This window comes from Dermochelys coriacea, chromosome 17, assembly GCF_009764565.3.
Source record: "Dermochelys coriacea isolate rDerCor1 chromosome 17, rDerCor1.pri.v4, whole genome shotgun sequence".
In the NCBI taxonomy this organism is placed as follows: Eukaryota; Metazoa; Chordata; order Testudines; family Dermochelyidae; genus Dermochelys; species Dermochelys coriacea.
In genome coordinates, this window is record NC_050084.1 from 12,205,999 (window position 1) to 12,223,741 (window position 17,743).

General features: G+C 41.1%; 1 protein-coding gene across 19 annotated transcripts in view; it reads right to left on the reverse strand.

Moving 5' to 3' along the window:
* Positions 1-2,443: 2,443 nt before the first annotated feature.
* Positions 2,444-17,743, reverse strand: part of KIAA0753 (KIAA0753 ortholog) — a 41,542-nt gene continuing 26,242 nt past the window's right edge. For 9 of the 19 annotated variants that reach the window (XM_043499245.1, XM_043499242.1, XM_043499244.1 and 6 more), the window contains 6 exons: positions 16,862-17,032; positions 15,675-15,756; positions 11,871-11,991; positions 11,457-11,684; positions 7,977-8,030; positions 2,444-4,263 (listed from right to left, as the gene is read on the reverse strand). In XM_043499245.1, coding sequence (XP_043355180.1) covers positions 4,146-4,263; positions 7,977-8,030; positions 11,457-11,684; positions 11,871-11,991; positions 15,675-15,756; positions 16,862-17,032 — 774 coding nt within the window. In that variant the 3' untranslated portion in view covers positions 2,444-4,145. Of the gene's footprint in view, positions 4,264-7,976; positions 8,031-11,456; positions 11,685-11,870; positions 11,992-15,674; positions 15,757-16,626; positions 16,758-16,861; positions 17,033-17,743 lie in introns of those variants that run through there. The other 10 variants (XM_043499248.1, XM_038375330.2, XM_038375329.2 and 7 more) reach the window with 2 other exon arrangements.

The following is a 17,743-nucleotide window of genomic DNA, read 5'->3' on the forward strand; positions in this document are numbered from 1 at the left end:
TCACTTCAAGCCATATGACGGCTAGCAAACTCCCCCTCTCACCCCTCTGCCTAGGGCTGCCCCCTGTCCAGGTTTTCCCAGGATTGTCCCTTTTTTTGAGAGAGAACTGTCCCAGGCAATCTCTAAGGGGGCTCAGGACGCACTGCCCGCTGTCCGGGTTTATGGACTCGGGATCATCCTGGACATCTTGGGTTTGTTTTGTACCTCAGAGATGGCAAACCTACTGCCATACCGCCCCTCTCTGCCTTCGAGTTGCTCCTCTGGTGTTCCCATTTCTCTGACAGGGCCTGTAAATCTGAGTCCTCCCTCAACCACATAGTAACTAAATAACAAGTATGTGTCAAGGGGCAACCCACTGGGGAGAGCACCCCCTCCCACCCAGGCATGGCGAAGCAGCGTTTCTACCTCTCAGGTGCTCCTGCTGGATGTCCAGGAGTCCCCTTCCTCTTCCGACAACGTAGGCCTCCAGGCAGGTCACGCCCTGTGGTTCCCCCGCTTCAGGGTATCAAACTCCTACATCCAAAATAGATAAATCAACCACCACAGTCGCCCTGACGTGGGGCCCTCGTTCCTGGCCCTCCCCCGGGGATCCCTGCAACACAGACCACTCAGTCAATACTAGCTCAGATACTTCCCGCTCGGACTGACTCCCCCCCAGTGCTGTTCCAGTCTCTTAGCCCCTTCTTTCAGGCTCCTCACAGCACATCTCAGCGCCGTGCTGGCTCATTTTCAGGCTCTGTTCCAGGTTTTCCTCCTGTCACCTCAGGTTGCGTAGGCTTCCCAGCCTCCCACAGGCTTCCCACTAAGCCCAGAGCCTCAGCCACCTACCACCCGGGCCTCTCCGCTTCGGGGCTGGCCGCAGGACTCGCTCGCCTTCGGGCCTCTCCGCTTCGGGGCTGGCCGCGGGACTCGCTCGCCTTCGGGCCTCGCGCTCTCACTGTTTCGCAGCCCTGAGGGTTTCCTTGGTACAGGCCTGTCCTCACACACCCCCCCCCAGGTGTACCACAGCAACCCCAATAAAGACCACACACTCGCCCCTCTCATTGCCAGGTATCACCAGGCTGTTCTAATTAAGACCCTCTTCGTTTCATTAACCCTTTCCTGAGTCCTGTTCCTTCTGCCTAAATTCCCTAGTGGGGAAGGCCGGTGCTGAGACATTTATTTTTTTAAATAGCACTGTTCTCACACATCCTTAATGCCACTGCTCTGCCACCTGCTTTTGCCTGCATTCTGTCTCTAGCCCTGCCCCTGCAGACTTACGCACACACTTCACTTTAAAGGTAGCGTGTATAGGCCCCTGCATAGCAATAGGGCTACTCACCAGGTATAAAGTGAAGCACATGCCTAAGTCTTTGCAGAACTGGGAACCATTTAGGACCCACTTACATCAATGGGATTTCCTCCTGCAGAGTGGCTACAGGTTGAAGTGTTTTTCAGCAGAGGCCTCTTGAGTCTATATCATGTTTAGCATGCAAGGTACTATATTAATAAAAATCATATGGACAGTAACATCCCTCCGTTCTTGTATTAGGAAAGGCAGGAGGATGCTACCTTTCAAGGCCTTACTCCTCTGTGGGTCCCAGGTTGAAGGCAGCACTCTTAGTCCAGGATCAGAGCTCAATGAAGCATCATCAAATTAAAGATGCAGTTAGTGGCACAAAGCCTAGTGGGAATTTGCGCAGGGAGAAAATGAAGCTACGTTTGGACAGACTGCATCAAGTTAGTAAGGGCCAAATTGTGGCCCAGCCATAACAGTGGCACAAGCTACTCTCTCAAATCCCTCTGCTGGCAACACACCTCACAGATAGCAGTGTGAGAGGAGAAGCCGCGTCCATGTGCAGGTGGCTTGGCTGCACCTCCCCAAGGCACCTAGGTGTTACGACAGATATAGACCTAGCACTACTTTACTCCTTCTCTGGAACAGGGGGAGATTGGTCTTGGAGGCACAATCTCCTGCCCAAGCTGCTCTAGAGGTAGTGTAATAATACTGTTCCTATATGTGGTATAAGGCCATAATGGGATGATTCAGCCCTCTATTAGCATCTCTTTTTCTGACTAAAGATTAGGATGGCAGAAATGAAGAGCATTTTCTTAGCAGGGAATGCACACAGGTCTTATTCATTATTTACAATAAACATGGGATTTAGATCAAAATTATTCTAAATTTAAAAAAAATCCTCAAAAATCAATATAGTTTATTTGAAAACAATTCAAATATTTGAAAATACTGTTACACATATATACTGCTGTTTTAATAAACCCAGAATTTTTTAAAATAAATCTCTCTATACATTTTGAAAAAGGCACCAGTTTGATGTATTTTGTTTTAAATTAAAAAACCACACGGAATCCACCAAATAAATCGTACATTGATATAAATAAATGTTATCAAAACAAATCACAAAACACAAAATTACAAACTTTAATAAAAACAATTTGGGGGTTGGGTTTTTGTTTGATTTATTTTTACAAAAGTGTGTTTTGACTTACAGAAAATAAAAACTTCGATATACTGGAAATGATGCTATAATGGGTTAAACATTAGTGCACAAAAGGAATTTGTCACAGTAAATAACCTGTAAAAAGAAATGTGAATGCTAATTTAAGGAATGGACCCATGTTTTGGCCCATAAGTTTTATCATATACCCTTTTTTCTTGTTTGTCCTCCGGACATATATTAGCAAAACTCAACCTAGGACACTGATTATTTGAAACTAACAAATGAGCCCAATATAAAAGAACCAGGGATGTGGGTTATTCTATTTATTTTTATTGTGCAATAAGACAATTCTGTGCAATACCGTCTCAACACAAATCAATAAAAGCAAGGACATTTTACAAGTCTCTCATTCCATCCCTAACCTGCTACTGAGTCTAGAGAATTCAGGTACATATCATACACACCATACCCCCACAAAACTAAGAACAACTATGAAAAGTAAGAGACATTAGAATGCCCTAGATGGTTTGATGTCACAATTTTGGGGCTGAATCCTGCATTCCTTGTTCACCCATAATTCTTATGGACTTTAATAGGCATTTTAAGTGAGTAAAGAATGCAGGGTTGGGTCTTTAAATGGAGCTGGTGTAGAAGAATAGTATTGTTTTAGGCTAGTATAAAAAAAAAAGGAGGGGGTGCCCCTGTGCCAATAACTTTTTTCTAAAAAAAAAAAAAAAAGGAAAAAAAAAAAGTCCTGTTTGTATGGACTGTTAAATCGTAATGCAGATATGTATAGTGCTGTAAAACATTCAGAAAACAATGTTACAACCATAAGGGGGTTGCAATAGTACAGCAGTACAAGCTTTCTTGCAAATAAATCGAGCCACTTCTAGCTGTTGTTCAAAATACCCACTTAATGCTGTGACACAATGGTGTGACAATGGTGTGACAATCACCCCTCTGGATTATTGCATCTAGTCCAAAAAACAGCTAACAAGACTGTGAAGAATGTTAATGCAGTTGGTCAGACAAAATAAACAGCATCTTTCTTGTGTGATACTGGAAACACTGAAGGCAAATCAAACAGCATTTACTCTTTTGCATCAGGATTTTCAATTTGGGTTTTAGAAGCATGTGAAATAATACTTGTATTTCCAGCGCACTTTTCAGAGGAGCTCAAAGTGCATTCTGAACAATAATTTATTGATTAAGCCCCACAACACTCCAGTGAGGTAAGTAAGAAGCATCACAAAGGAAGAAAGTAAGGCACAGAGTGGTTAAGTGACTTGCCCAAATCATTAACAGATCTAGGGATGGAATCCAGGACTCTCAACTCCCAGTGCTTTGCTCATACCACTAGATCACATTAAAAAAAAGAATGAAAAACTAATCATAGATATAGAGAAGGATTGATAATGGCTCTGCACACATGTAAACTTTACTGTTAAGTGTTTACTTCTGTTATAGTCAAACACTTTTTCAGCACCTTTATTACACTGAAATCTGAAAAGGAAAGCATCTTTATTGTGGTTTTTTAAAAACCACAAGATGAATCCCTTCCGAATTTCATCCATACATTGAGCAGATTCTTCCACGTGTTCAGTAAGAACAAAGATCTTGGGAAAAAAACCTAAGCACCCAATATGCTTGGTAGGCTGGGATTTGACAGCATTCCATTAGCTGATGGCACAGATTTAAAAACATTTACTCTGTGGGCTGCAAGAACTCAGAAGTGAACACGGCTTCTGCATAATCCTCACATACATCCTGCAGCTCTGCTGCCACATCACATAAGGCTTCTTCGGTCAGTTCTTCTGCAAGGCTAAAGGAGAGAAAAGCAAGTTTAAAAGCCAAGGATAGAATCCTGGGATTTGTACAAACAAACCCAAATATGCACCAATCATTTCATCCATTTATATCAAAGCTCTGATCTCAAAAGAGAAATGTTTGTACTTGTTTTCACATTATTATATATATTTACTACGGGGAAAACTCTTGTACTACAGAACCATCCTGTTTACGCCTAAGTTTTGTGGAGCATCTGAAATTTTTGCATCTATCAGCTTTCTGATAAAAGAGGGGTGAATATATGGTGTCCATGGAGGATTGGGGAATGTGACCAACCTTCTGTTAACTGGTATATTTTTTTCCTTTTTACAAAACGTTAGATGCAAACAGGCTAGTGAAGGAGAAACAGAGCTCAAGAACAGATTTGCAGAGATGGAAAATGAAGAACGGGCTCAGCAGGTAGTCACTGAAGGTGGAAGGGCAAGGAAGAAGAGAAGAGCGGCTAGTCCTATAGGAAAAGGGGAAGAGTCAAAGGAGACTACACCAAATATGAACCCTAGGAGGATACAGGATGGGTTGAAGAGGATTACAAGGGAGAACAGGAATGGAAAGAACTTGCAGCCGGAGGGAACAGGGGATAGACTGGAGAATAGCACCATCACCAGGAAAAGGCAGGTCTATGTGATCAGGGACTCTTTACTGAGAATAGACAGGCCTGTAACCAGAGCTGATCCAGAGAACAGAAGGTTATGCTGTCTTCCAGGTGCTAAGATACGGGATGTAGACCTGAGGTTGAAAAGGATCCTAAAGGGAGCAGGAAAGAATCCCCTAATTATCCTTCATGTGGGAACAAATGATACGGCTAGATTCTCACTGGAAAGTATTAAAGGAGACTATGCTAGGCTGGGGAAGACGCTTAAGGAAATTGAGGCTCAGGTGATCTTTAGTGGGATCCTTCCTGTTCCTAGAGAAGGGCAACAAAGGTGTGACAAGATTATGACTATCAACAGATGGCTTAGGCAGTGGTGCTATAAGGAGGGCTTTGGGATGTATGGCCACGAGGAGGCATTCACAGACAGAGGACAGTTCTCTCGGGATGGACTTCATCTGAGTAGCGAAAGAAATAGACTTCTAGGATGGATGCTGGCACAACTGATTAAGAGAGTTTTAAACTAGGAATTTGGGGGAGATGGTTGGGAGATGCCCAGGTAATCTCCACGCCGGATTTTAACATTGAGACGGAAGAAAACAAAGTAAGAAAGGATACAGCCGGGGGTAGGAGAATGTATATAAGGAGGAAGGGCAGTGTAGATACCAGTCTAATAGGTTATACTGGCTGTAGAATGACCGTGCTTAACAGGGTACAAAATGTGAGAGTGAGGCCAAACAGCAAAAATTCAGATGTTTGTACATCAATGCAAGGAGCCTAGGTAATAAAATGGAGGAACTAGAGCTACTGGTGCAGGAAGTGAAACCAGATATTATAGGGATAACGGAAACATGGTGGAATAGTAGTCATGACTGGACTACAGGTATTGAGAGGTATGTGCTGTTTAAGAAAGACCGAAATAAAGGTAAAGGTGGTGGAGTAGCATTGTATATCAATGATGAGGTAGAATGTAAAGAAATAAGAAGCGATGGAATGGATAAGACAGAGTCTGTCAGGGCCAAAATTACATTGGGGAAGAAAACTAGCCTCCCCCAGGATAGTGCTTGGGGTGTGCTATAGACTGCCGGGATCTAATTTGGGTATGGATAGAGCCCTTTTTAATGTTTTTAATAAAGTAAATACTAATGAAAATTGCATGATCATGGGAGACTAACTTTCCAGATATAGACTGGAGGAAGAGTGCTAGTAATAATAATAGGGCTCAGATTTTCCTAGATGCGATAGCTGATGAATTCCTTCATCAAGTAGTTGCTGAACTGACTAGAGGGGATACCATTTTAGATTTGGTTTTGGTGAGTAGTAAGGACTTCATAGAAGAAATGATTGTAAGGGGATAATCTTGGTTCAAGTGATCATGATCTAGTTCAGTTCAAACTGAACAGAAGGATTAACAAAAATAAATCTGCAACTAGGGTTTTTGATTTCAAAAGGGGTGACTTTCAAAAATTAAGGAAATTAGTTAGGGAAGTGAATGGGACTGAAGAACTTATCGATCTAAAGGTAGACAAGGCCTGGGATTACTTTAAATCAAAGCTAGAGAAACTATCAGAAGCCTGCATCCCAAGAAAGGGGAAAAAATTCATAGGCTGGAGTTGTAGAACAAGCTGGATGAGCAAGCATCTCAGAGAGGTGATTAAGAAAAAGCAGAAAGCATGCAGGGAGTAGAAAATGGGAGGGATCAGCAAGGAAAGCTACCTTATTGAAGTCAGAACACGTAGGGATAAACTTAGACAGGCTAAAAGTCAAGTAGAGTTGGACCTTGCAAAGGGAATTAAAACCAATAATAAAAGGTTCTATAACCAAATAAATAAGAAGAAAACAAAAAGAAGAAGAAGTGGGACCACTAAACACCGAGGATGGAGGGAAGGTCAAGGATAATCTAGGCATGGCCCAATATCTAAACAAATACTTTGCCTCAGTCTTTAATAAGGCTAAAGAGGATCTTGGGGATAATGGCAGCATGACAAATGGGAATGAGGATATGGAGATAGATATTACCATATTTGAGGTAGAAGCGAAACTCAAACAGCTTAATGGGACTAAATTTGGGGGCCCAGATAATCTTCATCCAAGAATATTAAAGGAATTGGCATCCGAAATTGCAAGCCCCTTAGCAAGAATTTTTAATGAATCTGTAAACTCAGGGGTTGTACCATATGATTGGAGAATTGCTAACACAGTTCCTATTTTTAAGAAAGGGAAAAGAAGAAGTGATTCGGGTAACTACAGGCCTGTTAGTTTGACATCTGAAGTATGCAAGGTCTTGGAAAAAATTCTGAAGGAGAAAGTAGTTAAGGACATTGAAGTCAATGGTAAATGGGACAAAATACAACATGGTTTTACAAAAGGTAGAACGTGCCAAACCAACCTGATCTCCTTCTTTGAGAAAGTAACAGATTTTTTAGACAAAGGAAAAGCAGTGGATCTAATTTACCTAGATTTCAGTAAGGCGTTTGATACCGTGCCATATGGGGAGTTATTAGTTAAATTGGAAAAGATGGGGATCAATATGAATATGGGCATCAATATGGGGATCAATTGAAAGGTGGATAAGGAATTGGTTAAAGGGGAGACTACAACGGGTCCTACTGAAAGGTGAACTGTCAGCTGGAGGGAGGTTACCAGTGGAGTTGCTCAAGGATCAGTTTTGGGACCAATCTTTTTATTACTGACCTCGGCACAAAAAGTGGGAATGTGCTAATAAAGTATGCGGATGATACAAAGCTGGGAGGTATTGCCATTTTAGAGAAGGACCGGGATATCAGACAGGAGGATCTGTATGACCTTGTAAACTAGAGTAGAAGTAATGGGATGAAATTTAATAGTGAGAAGTGTAAGATTATGCATTTAGGGATTAACAACAAGAATTTTAGTTATAAGCTGGGGACGCATCCATTAGAAGTAACGGAGGAGGAGAAGGACCTTGAAGTATTGGTTGATCATAGGATGACTATGAGCTGCCAATGTGATATGGCTGCGAAAAAAGCTAATGCGGTCTTGGGATGCATCAGGAGAGGTATTTCCAGTAGAGATAAGGAGGTTTTAGTACAGTTATACAAGCACTGGTGAGATCTCACCTGGAATACTGTGTGCAGTTCTGCTCTCCCATGTTTAAGAAGGATGAATTCAAACTGGAACAGGTACAGAGAAGGGCTACTAGGATGATCTGAGGAATGGAAAACTTGTCTTATGAAAGGAGACTCAAGGAGCTTGGCTTGTTTAGCCTAACTAAAAGAAGGTTGAGGGGAGATATGATTGCTCTCTATAAATATATCAGAGGGATAAATACAGGAGAGGGAGAGGAATTATTTAAGCTCAGTACCAATGTGACACATTTGGACACAAGTACAAATGGATATAAACTGGTCATTGGGAAGTTTAGAATTGAAATTAGACGAAGGTTTCTAACCATCAGAGGAGTGAAGTTTTGGAATAGCCTTCCAAGGGAAGCCGTGGGGGCAAAAGATCTATCTGGCTTTAAGATTAAACTCGATAAGTTTATGGAGGAGATGGTATGATGGGATAACATGATTTTGGTAATTAATTGATCTTTAAATATTCATAGTAAATAGGCCTAATGGCCTGGGATGGGATGTTAGATGGGTGGGATGTGAGTTGCCCAGGAAAGAATTTTCTGTAATATCTAGCTGGTGAATCTTGCCCATATGCTCAGGGTTTAGCTGATCGTCATATTTGGGGTTGGGAAGGAATTTTCCTCCAGGGCAGACTGGAAGAGGCCCTGGAGGTTTTTTGCCTTCCTCTGGAGCATGGGGCACAGGTCACTTGCTGGAGGATTCCCTGCTCCTTGAAGTCTTTAAACCACGATTTGAGGACTTCAATAGCTCAGACATAGGTGAGAGGTTTTTCGCAGGAGTGGGTGGGTGAGATTCTGTGGCCTGCATTGTGCAAGAGGTCAGACTACATGATCATAATGGTTCCTTCTGACCTTAGTATCTATGAATTCTGCTTTGTACAGAAAGATTTAACTTACTCGGGACCTGATGCGAAACCCATTGAAGTCAATGGAAAGACTCCCACTGATTTTAATGGTCATTGGATCAGGCCCTTCTGAAAGCAAGGATGTTTACAGGGAAGCAGTGGATCAGAGGTTTTAACTCAGGGCAACAGAAAACTTCATAGTGTTTCAGCATTTGAGAAGTTCAGGTCTTTGCTGGCCTGTTCAAAATTTCTCCTTCTCAGAGTCTTATGCTTGCTGCAACAATACTAGGAAAATTAACTTTCCTGTGTCTCTAATACAGAGCAAGGCAGTTTCTTCTAAATGTTTACTGATACATGTAATGGTGGACAAGTTTTATAGGGCCCTCTGATGGTAAAACATTCAGCAAACAGTGCTGTGAATTGGATTACATTTTTAGTTTGATTTCAAATCATATGTACAATACATAGATTAGAAGAGCTCCATTCAGCTGCAAGAAGGAAGGGCTCATTTCCATTTTGTCCTTTTGCCAATCATGAAGGGGGTCAGTGTTTGAGCTGCTGAGGCTCATACCAGTGCCAATTATGAACACTGTATTGGAGTTTATAAGGATAGTGCTGAAACATGCCCAGGGATGTTTTAGTGGTCTATTCTAACCTGCCTCGGGTTATAGTGACCAGTCCAAGGTCATTCAGTTCTTGCTCACATAGGCCCCACTCCAGCAAAGCACAGAAGCATATCTGAACTTTAAGCACGTGAGTGGTCCTATTAAAATCAAAGGCACTGATCCAGCAGACACCGGTGTTGAGGCTTAATTTTACTACAGTAAGCCCATTGATTTCAATGGGACTAGTAGAGATAATAATATGAAGCATTTGCTTAAGTGTCTGAAGGATTAGGGCCATAGAGACTACACACATGCTTAGAAAGTTAATCCCATGTTTACGCGCTTTGCTGGAGTAGTGCCCTAATCACAACACCAAAACTTCTTGGTAGTTAATTTCTGAATGATGCCATTCATATATTGAAAATAAATTCTGGGAAGAAATGGCAGAACTTTTTGCTGGACATTCATTGAGCCACGCTTGGGAAATGATAACAGATAACATTGTTTACTTGCTGCACCTGTTACTTAGCAAACCAAAAATGCTTATTCAAACTTTGCTGGTGAGACGGCTATTTTTTATTTATATTGTAACCTTTCAGCCTCCACCTCCCTCCTTGTTTAGCAGACTTGGAAAGAATGAATAAACATTTTTTCTTTGCTAAGGAATGAGCAGCAAATAGACATTTATTACTTTACCTCTCTTGTTTGCATTGCAGAGGACTGAGTGGTGACCCAGCTATGCCATACACTATTTATATACTTAGCTCTGTACTCTGCAAAATATTTCCTTTTTCGAATCTCCTTTTCAATGAAATTTACAATAAGGCCAGCTGCCATTTTAAAGTATTTCTGTTGTTATTCCAAAAACAGCAACATCCACCCCGCCTTTGTGAAAATTAAAGGTTGCCAATGGGTTCTCTGCTACTTTTAATACCTTGATTAACTTTTTATTAATAAATTTATAAAATGCTTGTTTGTTCCTTCCTTCCACCCATCATTGGCCTGGCTGTTCTTTTACAGTTAGCAGGGCAATGTTTTCTTTTTAATCAAATGGCAAAAGACAATCATGTTGTTAAATAGTCTCAGTTGAATGGATCAAGGCTCTCCAGAGCAGGTTCTCCAGCCTTACCACTGGAACTTGCATAAAAGACAGAAGTGGATAAGGAAAGCAGAAGATGTAAACTTCCACATACAGTTTTCTACAGCAATAAGAGCAGATTTTCACAAAACGACGTGGAGTGGAAACTGAGAATTACACACCCCCCTGGCTTAGACTCCTTTTGATACTCTAAACCAATCTATATTTCACACAGATGACAGAGCTGGCTCTATGGTACCACTGAATGCTATAGAACAGAGGTGGGCAAACTACGGCCCTCCCACCCAGCCCCTGAGCTCCTGGCCCGAGAGACTAGTCCCCGGCTCCTCCCCCTGCCCTGTAGCCTCAGCACGCCATGCTGCCAGTGCAGTGCATTAAAACTGCTCCGTGTAGGAATGCGCTACTGGTAGCAGTTACGGAGAGCAATTTACTACACTACACCGGTGCAACTGTAGCACCACCAGCCAGCACGATAAGGGGGCAGGGAGCAGGGGTATGGATGGGGTCGGGGCAGACAGAGGGCGGGGAATGGGGAGGGGGGCAGTCAGGGAACAGGGGTGGGGCGAAGGCACAGACTCCCCTATCCGGCCCTCCATACAATTTCCGAAACCCAATGTGGCCCTCAGGCCAAAAAGTTTGCCCGCCCCTGCTATAGAAAGACATGAAAAATAATTGCTCTTCCAGGATATTCTGCTATCACTCCCTTTAGTTTTCTGTGAACACTTTAAAGGTCCACAAGCATCAGGGATCATTGAGAAATAACCCAGTAGCTACTGTCTTAAGCTTTCTGGCTTTCAATTCAGAATTTAAACCGTCCTTTTTTCCCCCCGTGTGTTTCTAAGAAAGAACAGAAAGACAGGTCTGGAACTGACACATTTACTTCACAAAATCAAACACAACAATAGTTCATGTACCTCTCAGCAATGTGCCATGGATTGAAGTGCCCTACTGCCTCATGAGAAATAAGTTTCAGGTGCTGCTCATATCTATTGTTATAATCAAGGATGTTCTGGAGCATGTGCTTTGGAACAGAGAGAAAAATGCAGTGCTCCTTCTGCTGAGATATATTGCGAGTCAAGGGCTGCCAAATGTCATTTCCAGTCTCCAATTTCTCTTCCACCTCCCCATCTTCTTCAATAGCACTGGAAGCACAAAACAGTCAATAAGCCAGAACTTCTTGGTTTTAATGTCCTTTTCCACATGTCCTAAAGCGACAAAGCCTCTTTAAATAGTACTCACTAGGGCATTTACTCTTAATGGAAAACATATTATATATCCACAGTAAAAGCACATGAGCATTTTAGTTCATGACCAAATTCTCTACTCACTTTCCATCAAAAGGTCTTTCGAATACAATATCCACTTGTGACTCTTTGTGTCCTATCAATTTGGTTATTTGGAGTGGGTGAGGAGACATAGGCCTTTTCTCTATTGATGCACTCTCTCTTTCTAGAAGAAAGAAAACAACATTAAAATAGGTTTCTTTGGGAGCCAAAATCCAACAATATAGAGAAGTCCCCACCCTAAGCATAGCTCCCTTCCAAAGTTAAGTCCTTTGGAAAAATGTTACCAATGATGAGCCTCTAAGCTACAAATTTAAGGGGGTACTTTCAAAAGAACCAAATGTTTCAAACACGAGCACTTTAGAATATGTCACTTTTAGTACAACTCATTGAGTATTTCTAAAGAGGTGATAGGAAACATTACATTACTATGGCAACCAATCTATTGAGATTGTCAGTAAATGGAAAAGGGAAAAAAAAACTAAAACAATTGAGCCTAGATCCTCACCTGGTGTAAAATGGCATCGCTCCCATGAAGTCACTATGGGCCCGAGCCTCCTCCCAGAAAATTCAAGGGCAAATCTCCCATTGTTTTCACTGGTGCACGATCAACCTCTATATGGTCAGGTGCTTAGCTGGTGTAAATTGGCATAGCTCCACAGATTTACATCAGCTGAAGACCTGGCCCTATATCGAGACTAAAGCAGGGAGAGAAATCACAGGCCAAATTCTTTCCTATTACCACTTGGCTGAGGCAAGTGGGGCTACAACCAGGATCAAGGTGTGTGGAAAATAGTAGGAGTGTTTGTCCAGAAAGCTGACTTTCTTTAGCAAACAGCTTCCTGCTAACATCCCTCAAGTTCTCTCTTCATCCAGTTAAAAAGCTCTTCTGATATGAAGAGATACAGTAAAACCTCAGAGTTACGAACTTACCAGTCAACTATACACCTCATTTGGAACTGGAAGTATGCAATTAGGCAGCAGAGATCCCCCACCACCCAAAAAAAGAGCAAATACAGCACAGTGCTGTGTTAAACAAACTACTGAAAAAAATTAAATGAAAGCAGCATTTTTCTTCTGCATAGTAAAGTTTCAAAGCTGTATTAAGTAAATGCTCAGTTGTAAACTTTTGAAAGAGCAACCATAACGTTTTGTTCAGAATTACAAACAACCTCCATTCCCGAGGTTTTCACAACTCTGAGGTTCTACTGTACAACAACAGTCTGGGCAATTAGATTATTTTTCTTTACTCTCTATTACTGAAAAGTAAGGAGGAAAATATTTGTGAATTTTGAATTAAAATCTTTGAGGTGATTTTTTTTAAAAGCAAGATTAAGAACTCATGATAGCCGCACATTGGGCAGCATACTCTGATGTAAAGGAAACGTAGCAATTCATGGAGTTCAGGGTCTAACCACAGATCTATGGACAAGAACTGAAAATTCGCTTTTTTCCTAAACAAATCTAACTCCATTGTTTTTATAATTTTTCCATCATTTGATTTACGTGAAAGGAAGAATGGGGCAAAAAACCTGTACACTTAATGATTAATTTAACAGTGTTCTTTGCGTGGACAGAAAACCTACACTGACAACCAATGCATCGTCTTGTTCACTGCGGCATGGACATGACATATACCTGACAGATCTATGGAATCTGCGCCATTTAAATTGCTTGATTTAAAATAAAAAATAAAATAAAAATAAATAAATAAGGGAAGAGAAGAGCCAATATGACAATAAATATTCATTTGTTCTTTCCTAGGGAAGACTCATTAGATAAATCAAGTGAGTGTTTTGCTGTGTTTTACAGATAATGTCTCAGCCTGTGAACTCTGAACTTTTCTACTACTAGAAATAATCTTTTATACGCTGCAGTGGAATGAGAAGGATTATTGCTAGGTTATATAGAGGGAACTGGATTCTATCTCGCTCCAGTTTTGGCTTTGTTCTCTAAAGTGCAGGGGGATTTACAGGCTTTGAAATTGATTTCTCACTCACAGTGGCAACAGATGGGTCTTCAAGAGGTGTCAAAAGAGGTTTAATGAAGTGGCTCTAGTAATTGCTCAGTCTGAGGATGAAGAGGTGTTGTTACACATGGATCTAACAACAGAATTGTTATTCTACAAATCACTCTAAACAACTCTAGTTTGTGTGTAGCCCTCTCAGAAGTGGACTCCTTTCCCTGTCAGAATCCCACTGACTTTAACTAATCCAAATCAGAGCCAGGAACTGTATCTGTTCACAAAGTGGGTGGCTTCACAGAAGTTCAAGATAAAGTTTATCCACTCAAAGAGCACGTTGCATAATATATGGCCTGGATCAGGATCTCATTTTTTCTTCCCAATGTTTGAAACTAACTAAACAATAAAGTCAAGTGTTGGCGCATTCAGAAGTTAAGCATGCTTTGAGAAGGCAAACTAGATCCTTCTGGAGTATGACTAAGAACGTCTGAGCTAAAATGTGAACTTGAACATTTGACAGGTTGCCTTCTTGGAGGATCACAGAAAACATCACTTGTCAAAAGAGTGCCGACAACTCATTCTCTATCACTTGAAGTCTTTAAATCAAGACTGGATCTCTTTTGATGTGAAGTGCTATAGCTCACACAGAAGTTATGGGCTTGGCGGAGAAATTATTGGTTGAGGTTCTTTGGCCTGTGTTCAGCATGAGATGAGACTAGATGATCATAATGGTCCCTTCTGACCTTGAAATGTGTGAATCATTGAGAATTCTTTTCAGAGTAGCAGCCGTGTTAGTCTGTATTCGCAAAAAGAAAAGGAGTACTTGTGGCACCTTAGAGACTAACAAATTTATTAGAGCATAAGCTTTCGTGAGCTACAGCTCACTTCATCGGATGCATTTGGTGGAAAAACCTGCCGCGTCAACAGGTTCGGCTGATCGCAGCTCCCACTGGCCGCGGTTCGCTGCTTCAGGCCAATGCGGATGCAGCAGGTAAACAAACTGGCCCGGCCCGCCAGGGGGCTTACCCTGGCAGGCTGCATGCCAAAGGTTGCCGATCCATGTGTTATAACAACAACAACAGGGTAAATTCCTATCTTCCATGCCATGTTAGCACAATAGTACATGGTGTGGGAGGGGTTGGGAAAGAGGGCTTGGAGAAACCATCACATAATGGGGATCTCCACACCTCTTACACACTGGAGAGATTGGCTCTGTTCTTGTTCAAATTAGGCTGGAATGAAGAGAGTGTTAGGGCCAGGACCTGAGGCAAAACACATGCTATTGTAGCCCATAGGTTGTGGTTGCTATTGCTGAGTTGTGGGAGGACTGGAGGAACCTATTTCCTAAGACTTTGTGCATAGCAGATTGCAAGTTTCACCCACACTGAGAAGAAGAAAGGGAAAGAGTATCGGTGCTACTAAGAAAAAAAAAATCAATTACATTTTTTTCAAAGAATAACTGGAAGAAAGAAGAAACCAAACTTCACTTAAATCAACATCAAACATCCCCTGTTAAGACTCAGGCCCTAGTCCTGCAACTGGATCATACAGGCAGACTCTTGCATCCAAATGCTGCTTCAGTGACTTAAATCAGATCCATTCAAATCAATCCAATTGTAGGACTGGTACTTTAGCTTGCAAGCTTCTCAGTAAGCCTCTCCTGCTTTTAGATATTAATTTTTAAAGCAAGTTTGTAAACATTCCTTTTGATATAGTGTTTGTAACATACTTAAGTCCAAATGGGTGCTATCTGATTAATATTATCAAATCTAATCTACTAATTTTGTTTAGGAGATGTTAACATTTAAGATAGAGACTGCAGCAAAAAGAAATTGTATTAAAGAAAAGAAAAGAAAAAAAAAAAGAAAAGAAAAGCCAGCACTTACCCCTTTTCTCTTCCTGTGCCCAGAACTCCGAATCAGCATAGACAATCTGATTAAATCTCCTGCGAACAGCATCTTGGTATCTCTTTTTTAAAAATTTACAAAATTAAAATCAACCAACAGATATTTAATCAGTTCAACTGTGCTGTTGATAGCTTGATGGAGAAGCAAACAATGACTCATTTTGGTCATGATATAAATCTTCCACCCCCCACTACCATTCTTAAATATAATAGAGACAGAAAAAATAATCTTTATGGAAATATCTTGATTGAAGTACAGCATTGTAAGTCTCAAAAAAGCACAATGCCAGTATGGCAGATTGATTGCAGATTGTACATCCTATGGCTCAGATCCTACAAACATTTAATACAATGAATAGTCCCACTGAAATAAATGGGGCTACTCACTGCACTAAATTTTACCAAGTGCATAAGTGTTTGCAGGATCAGGGCCTATAGCCAGTCTGTAAGTCCCCTTACCTTTACTTGTAATATAGCTGTATTTTTCATGTAGCTACATTTACAGATATTCTTCTTCAATTGCTTTGAGTAGCTTCTGGTTCCAGGCTCATTTCTACTTTCTTTGTTATGTGAAATTGACCATAAGTTGGAGATACAGCAGTTTAGCTTACACACTATGGAACATCTTGTAAACCCTTACTCTCACTGGTGAGCAGTTACTCAGAAGAGTTGTTCCATTGACTTCAATAAGTCATCTCACTCTAAAAGAGACACCTCAGGGAGCATCATTAGCACCATTCTTGGACTTTCTCTCTCTTACGTAGTTAGATAGCCACTATATCTGTAATATCTGAGACCTCACAATTATTGAATTATTATCCTCACTGTACAGATGAGGAACTGAGGCACAGAAACACAGGAAGTGTGATGAAGCAGGAAACCCATGTCTTCCAACTCCAAAGTTAGCCCCTTAATCACTGGACTATCCTTACTCTTATTCCATGACCACTGGTCCAGTACTGACTCAGAGGGAAAGTGTCACATATAGAATCAACGGTTCTACTTTCTGCTACATGTAGACACTCCTTCAAGGCCTTCCGTCCAAGTTCTGGCCCAGTAAGACCTTGCTTAAAAAAAAAAAACAATGTACCAGCTCAGGCTGTAAAGTATGGACAGATGTACAAGGTGACAATGTGGCAAACAACTAACACTTAGACACATGCTTACTTCGATTTCTTCCATTCTTTGCAGCATTGTTTCCAGACTAGGACTGTCATGCATGGCTACAGCCTCAGCTTGCATCTTCTTGTGTTGCTCCATATTCCAGAGTTCCTGAGCTGTATCTTCCAAAAGATCATCCAATAACTTCTCACTCAGCATATCTGCATGGGATGCAGCCTACAGATACAAAACCCCCAAAACTTGTATATCATACACACTCTAATATTTTATATATATATAAAAACCACACACACACTTTAATTATAGACATACATTTGAACTGGCTTTGTGCGCACGCACACACACACACACACACACACACACACACAGTTCAAATGTATGTCTACAATTAAAGTTTCTAAAAGCAGTTATTAGCTTTGATAAATGGGCTGTCATTTCTTTCAACTGCTTCCTTTAATGCAAATCTAATTACATTCTTAATACTTTTCTTTCACACATACAGTAAGCCAAGCTAGTAAAATTAATTCAGCATGTACAGGACCCTATAAAAAGGTATCACTCAAGCCAATGGGAGTTGAGGGAGCTCAGCATGCTGAAGGATCAGGCCCTCAAATTTAGGACAGTTGATCCATTCACTCCCCAAATTCAGGAATCCCGTAGGAATCCACAGAACTTGAACTAAAACACAATCATGCAAACACTTACAGACGTGCTTAACTTTACTCATGTGTGTTTGTAGGATCAGAGCCGAAGTAAATCTCAATTATGTCTTCTTAGCTTGACCATTTAGCTGGATAACTTTGCTCTAACAGGGCTATTTTCCTAGCTATACCTGTCTATATCTCAATTACTTTTTCTAACATTTCCTTAGAGTGTGAAATATTTTGGATCAAATACTATACATAGAAAGGATGTCTATAATGCATC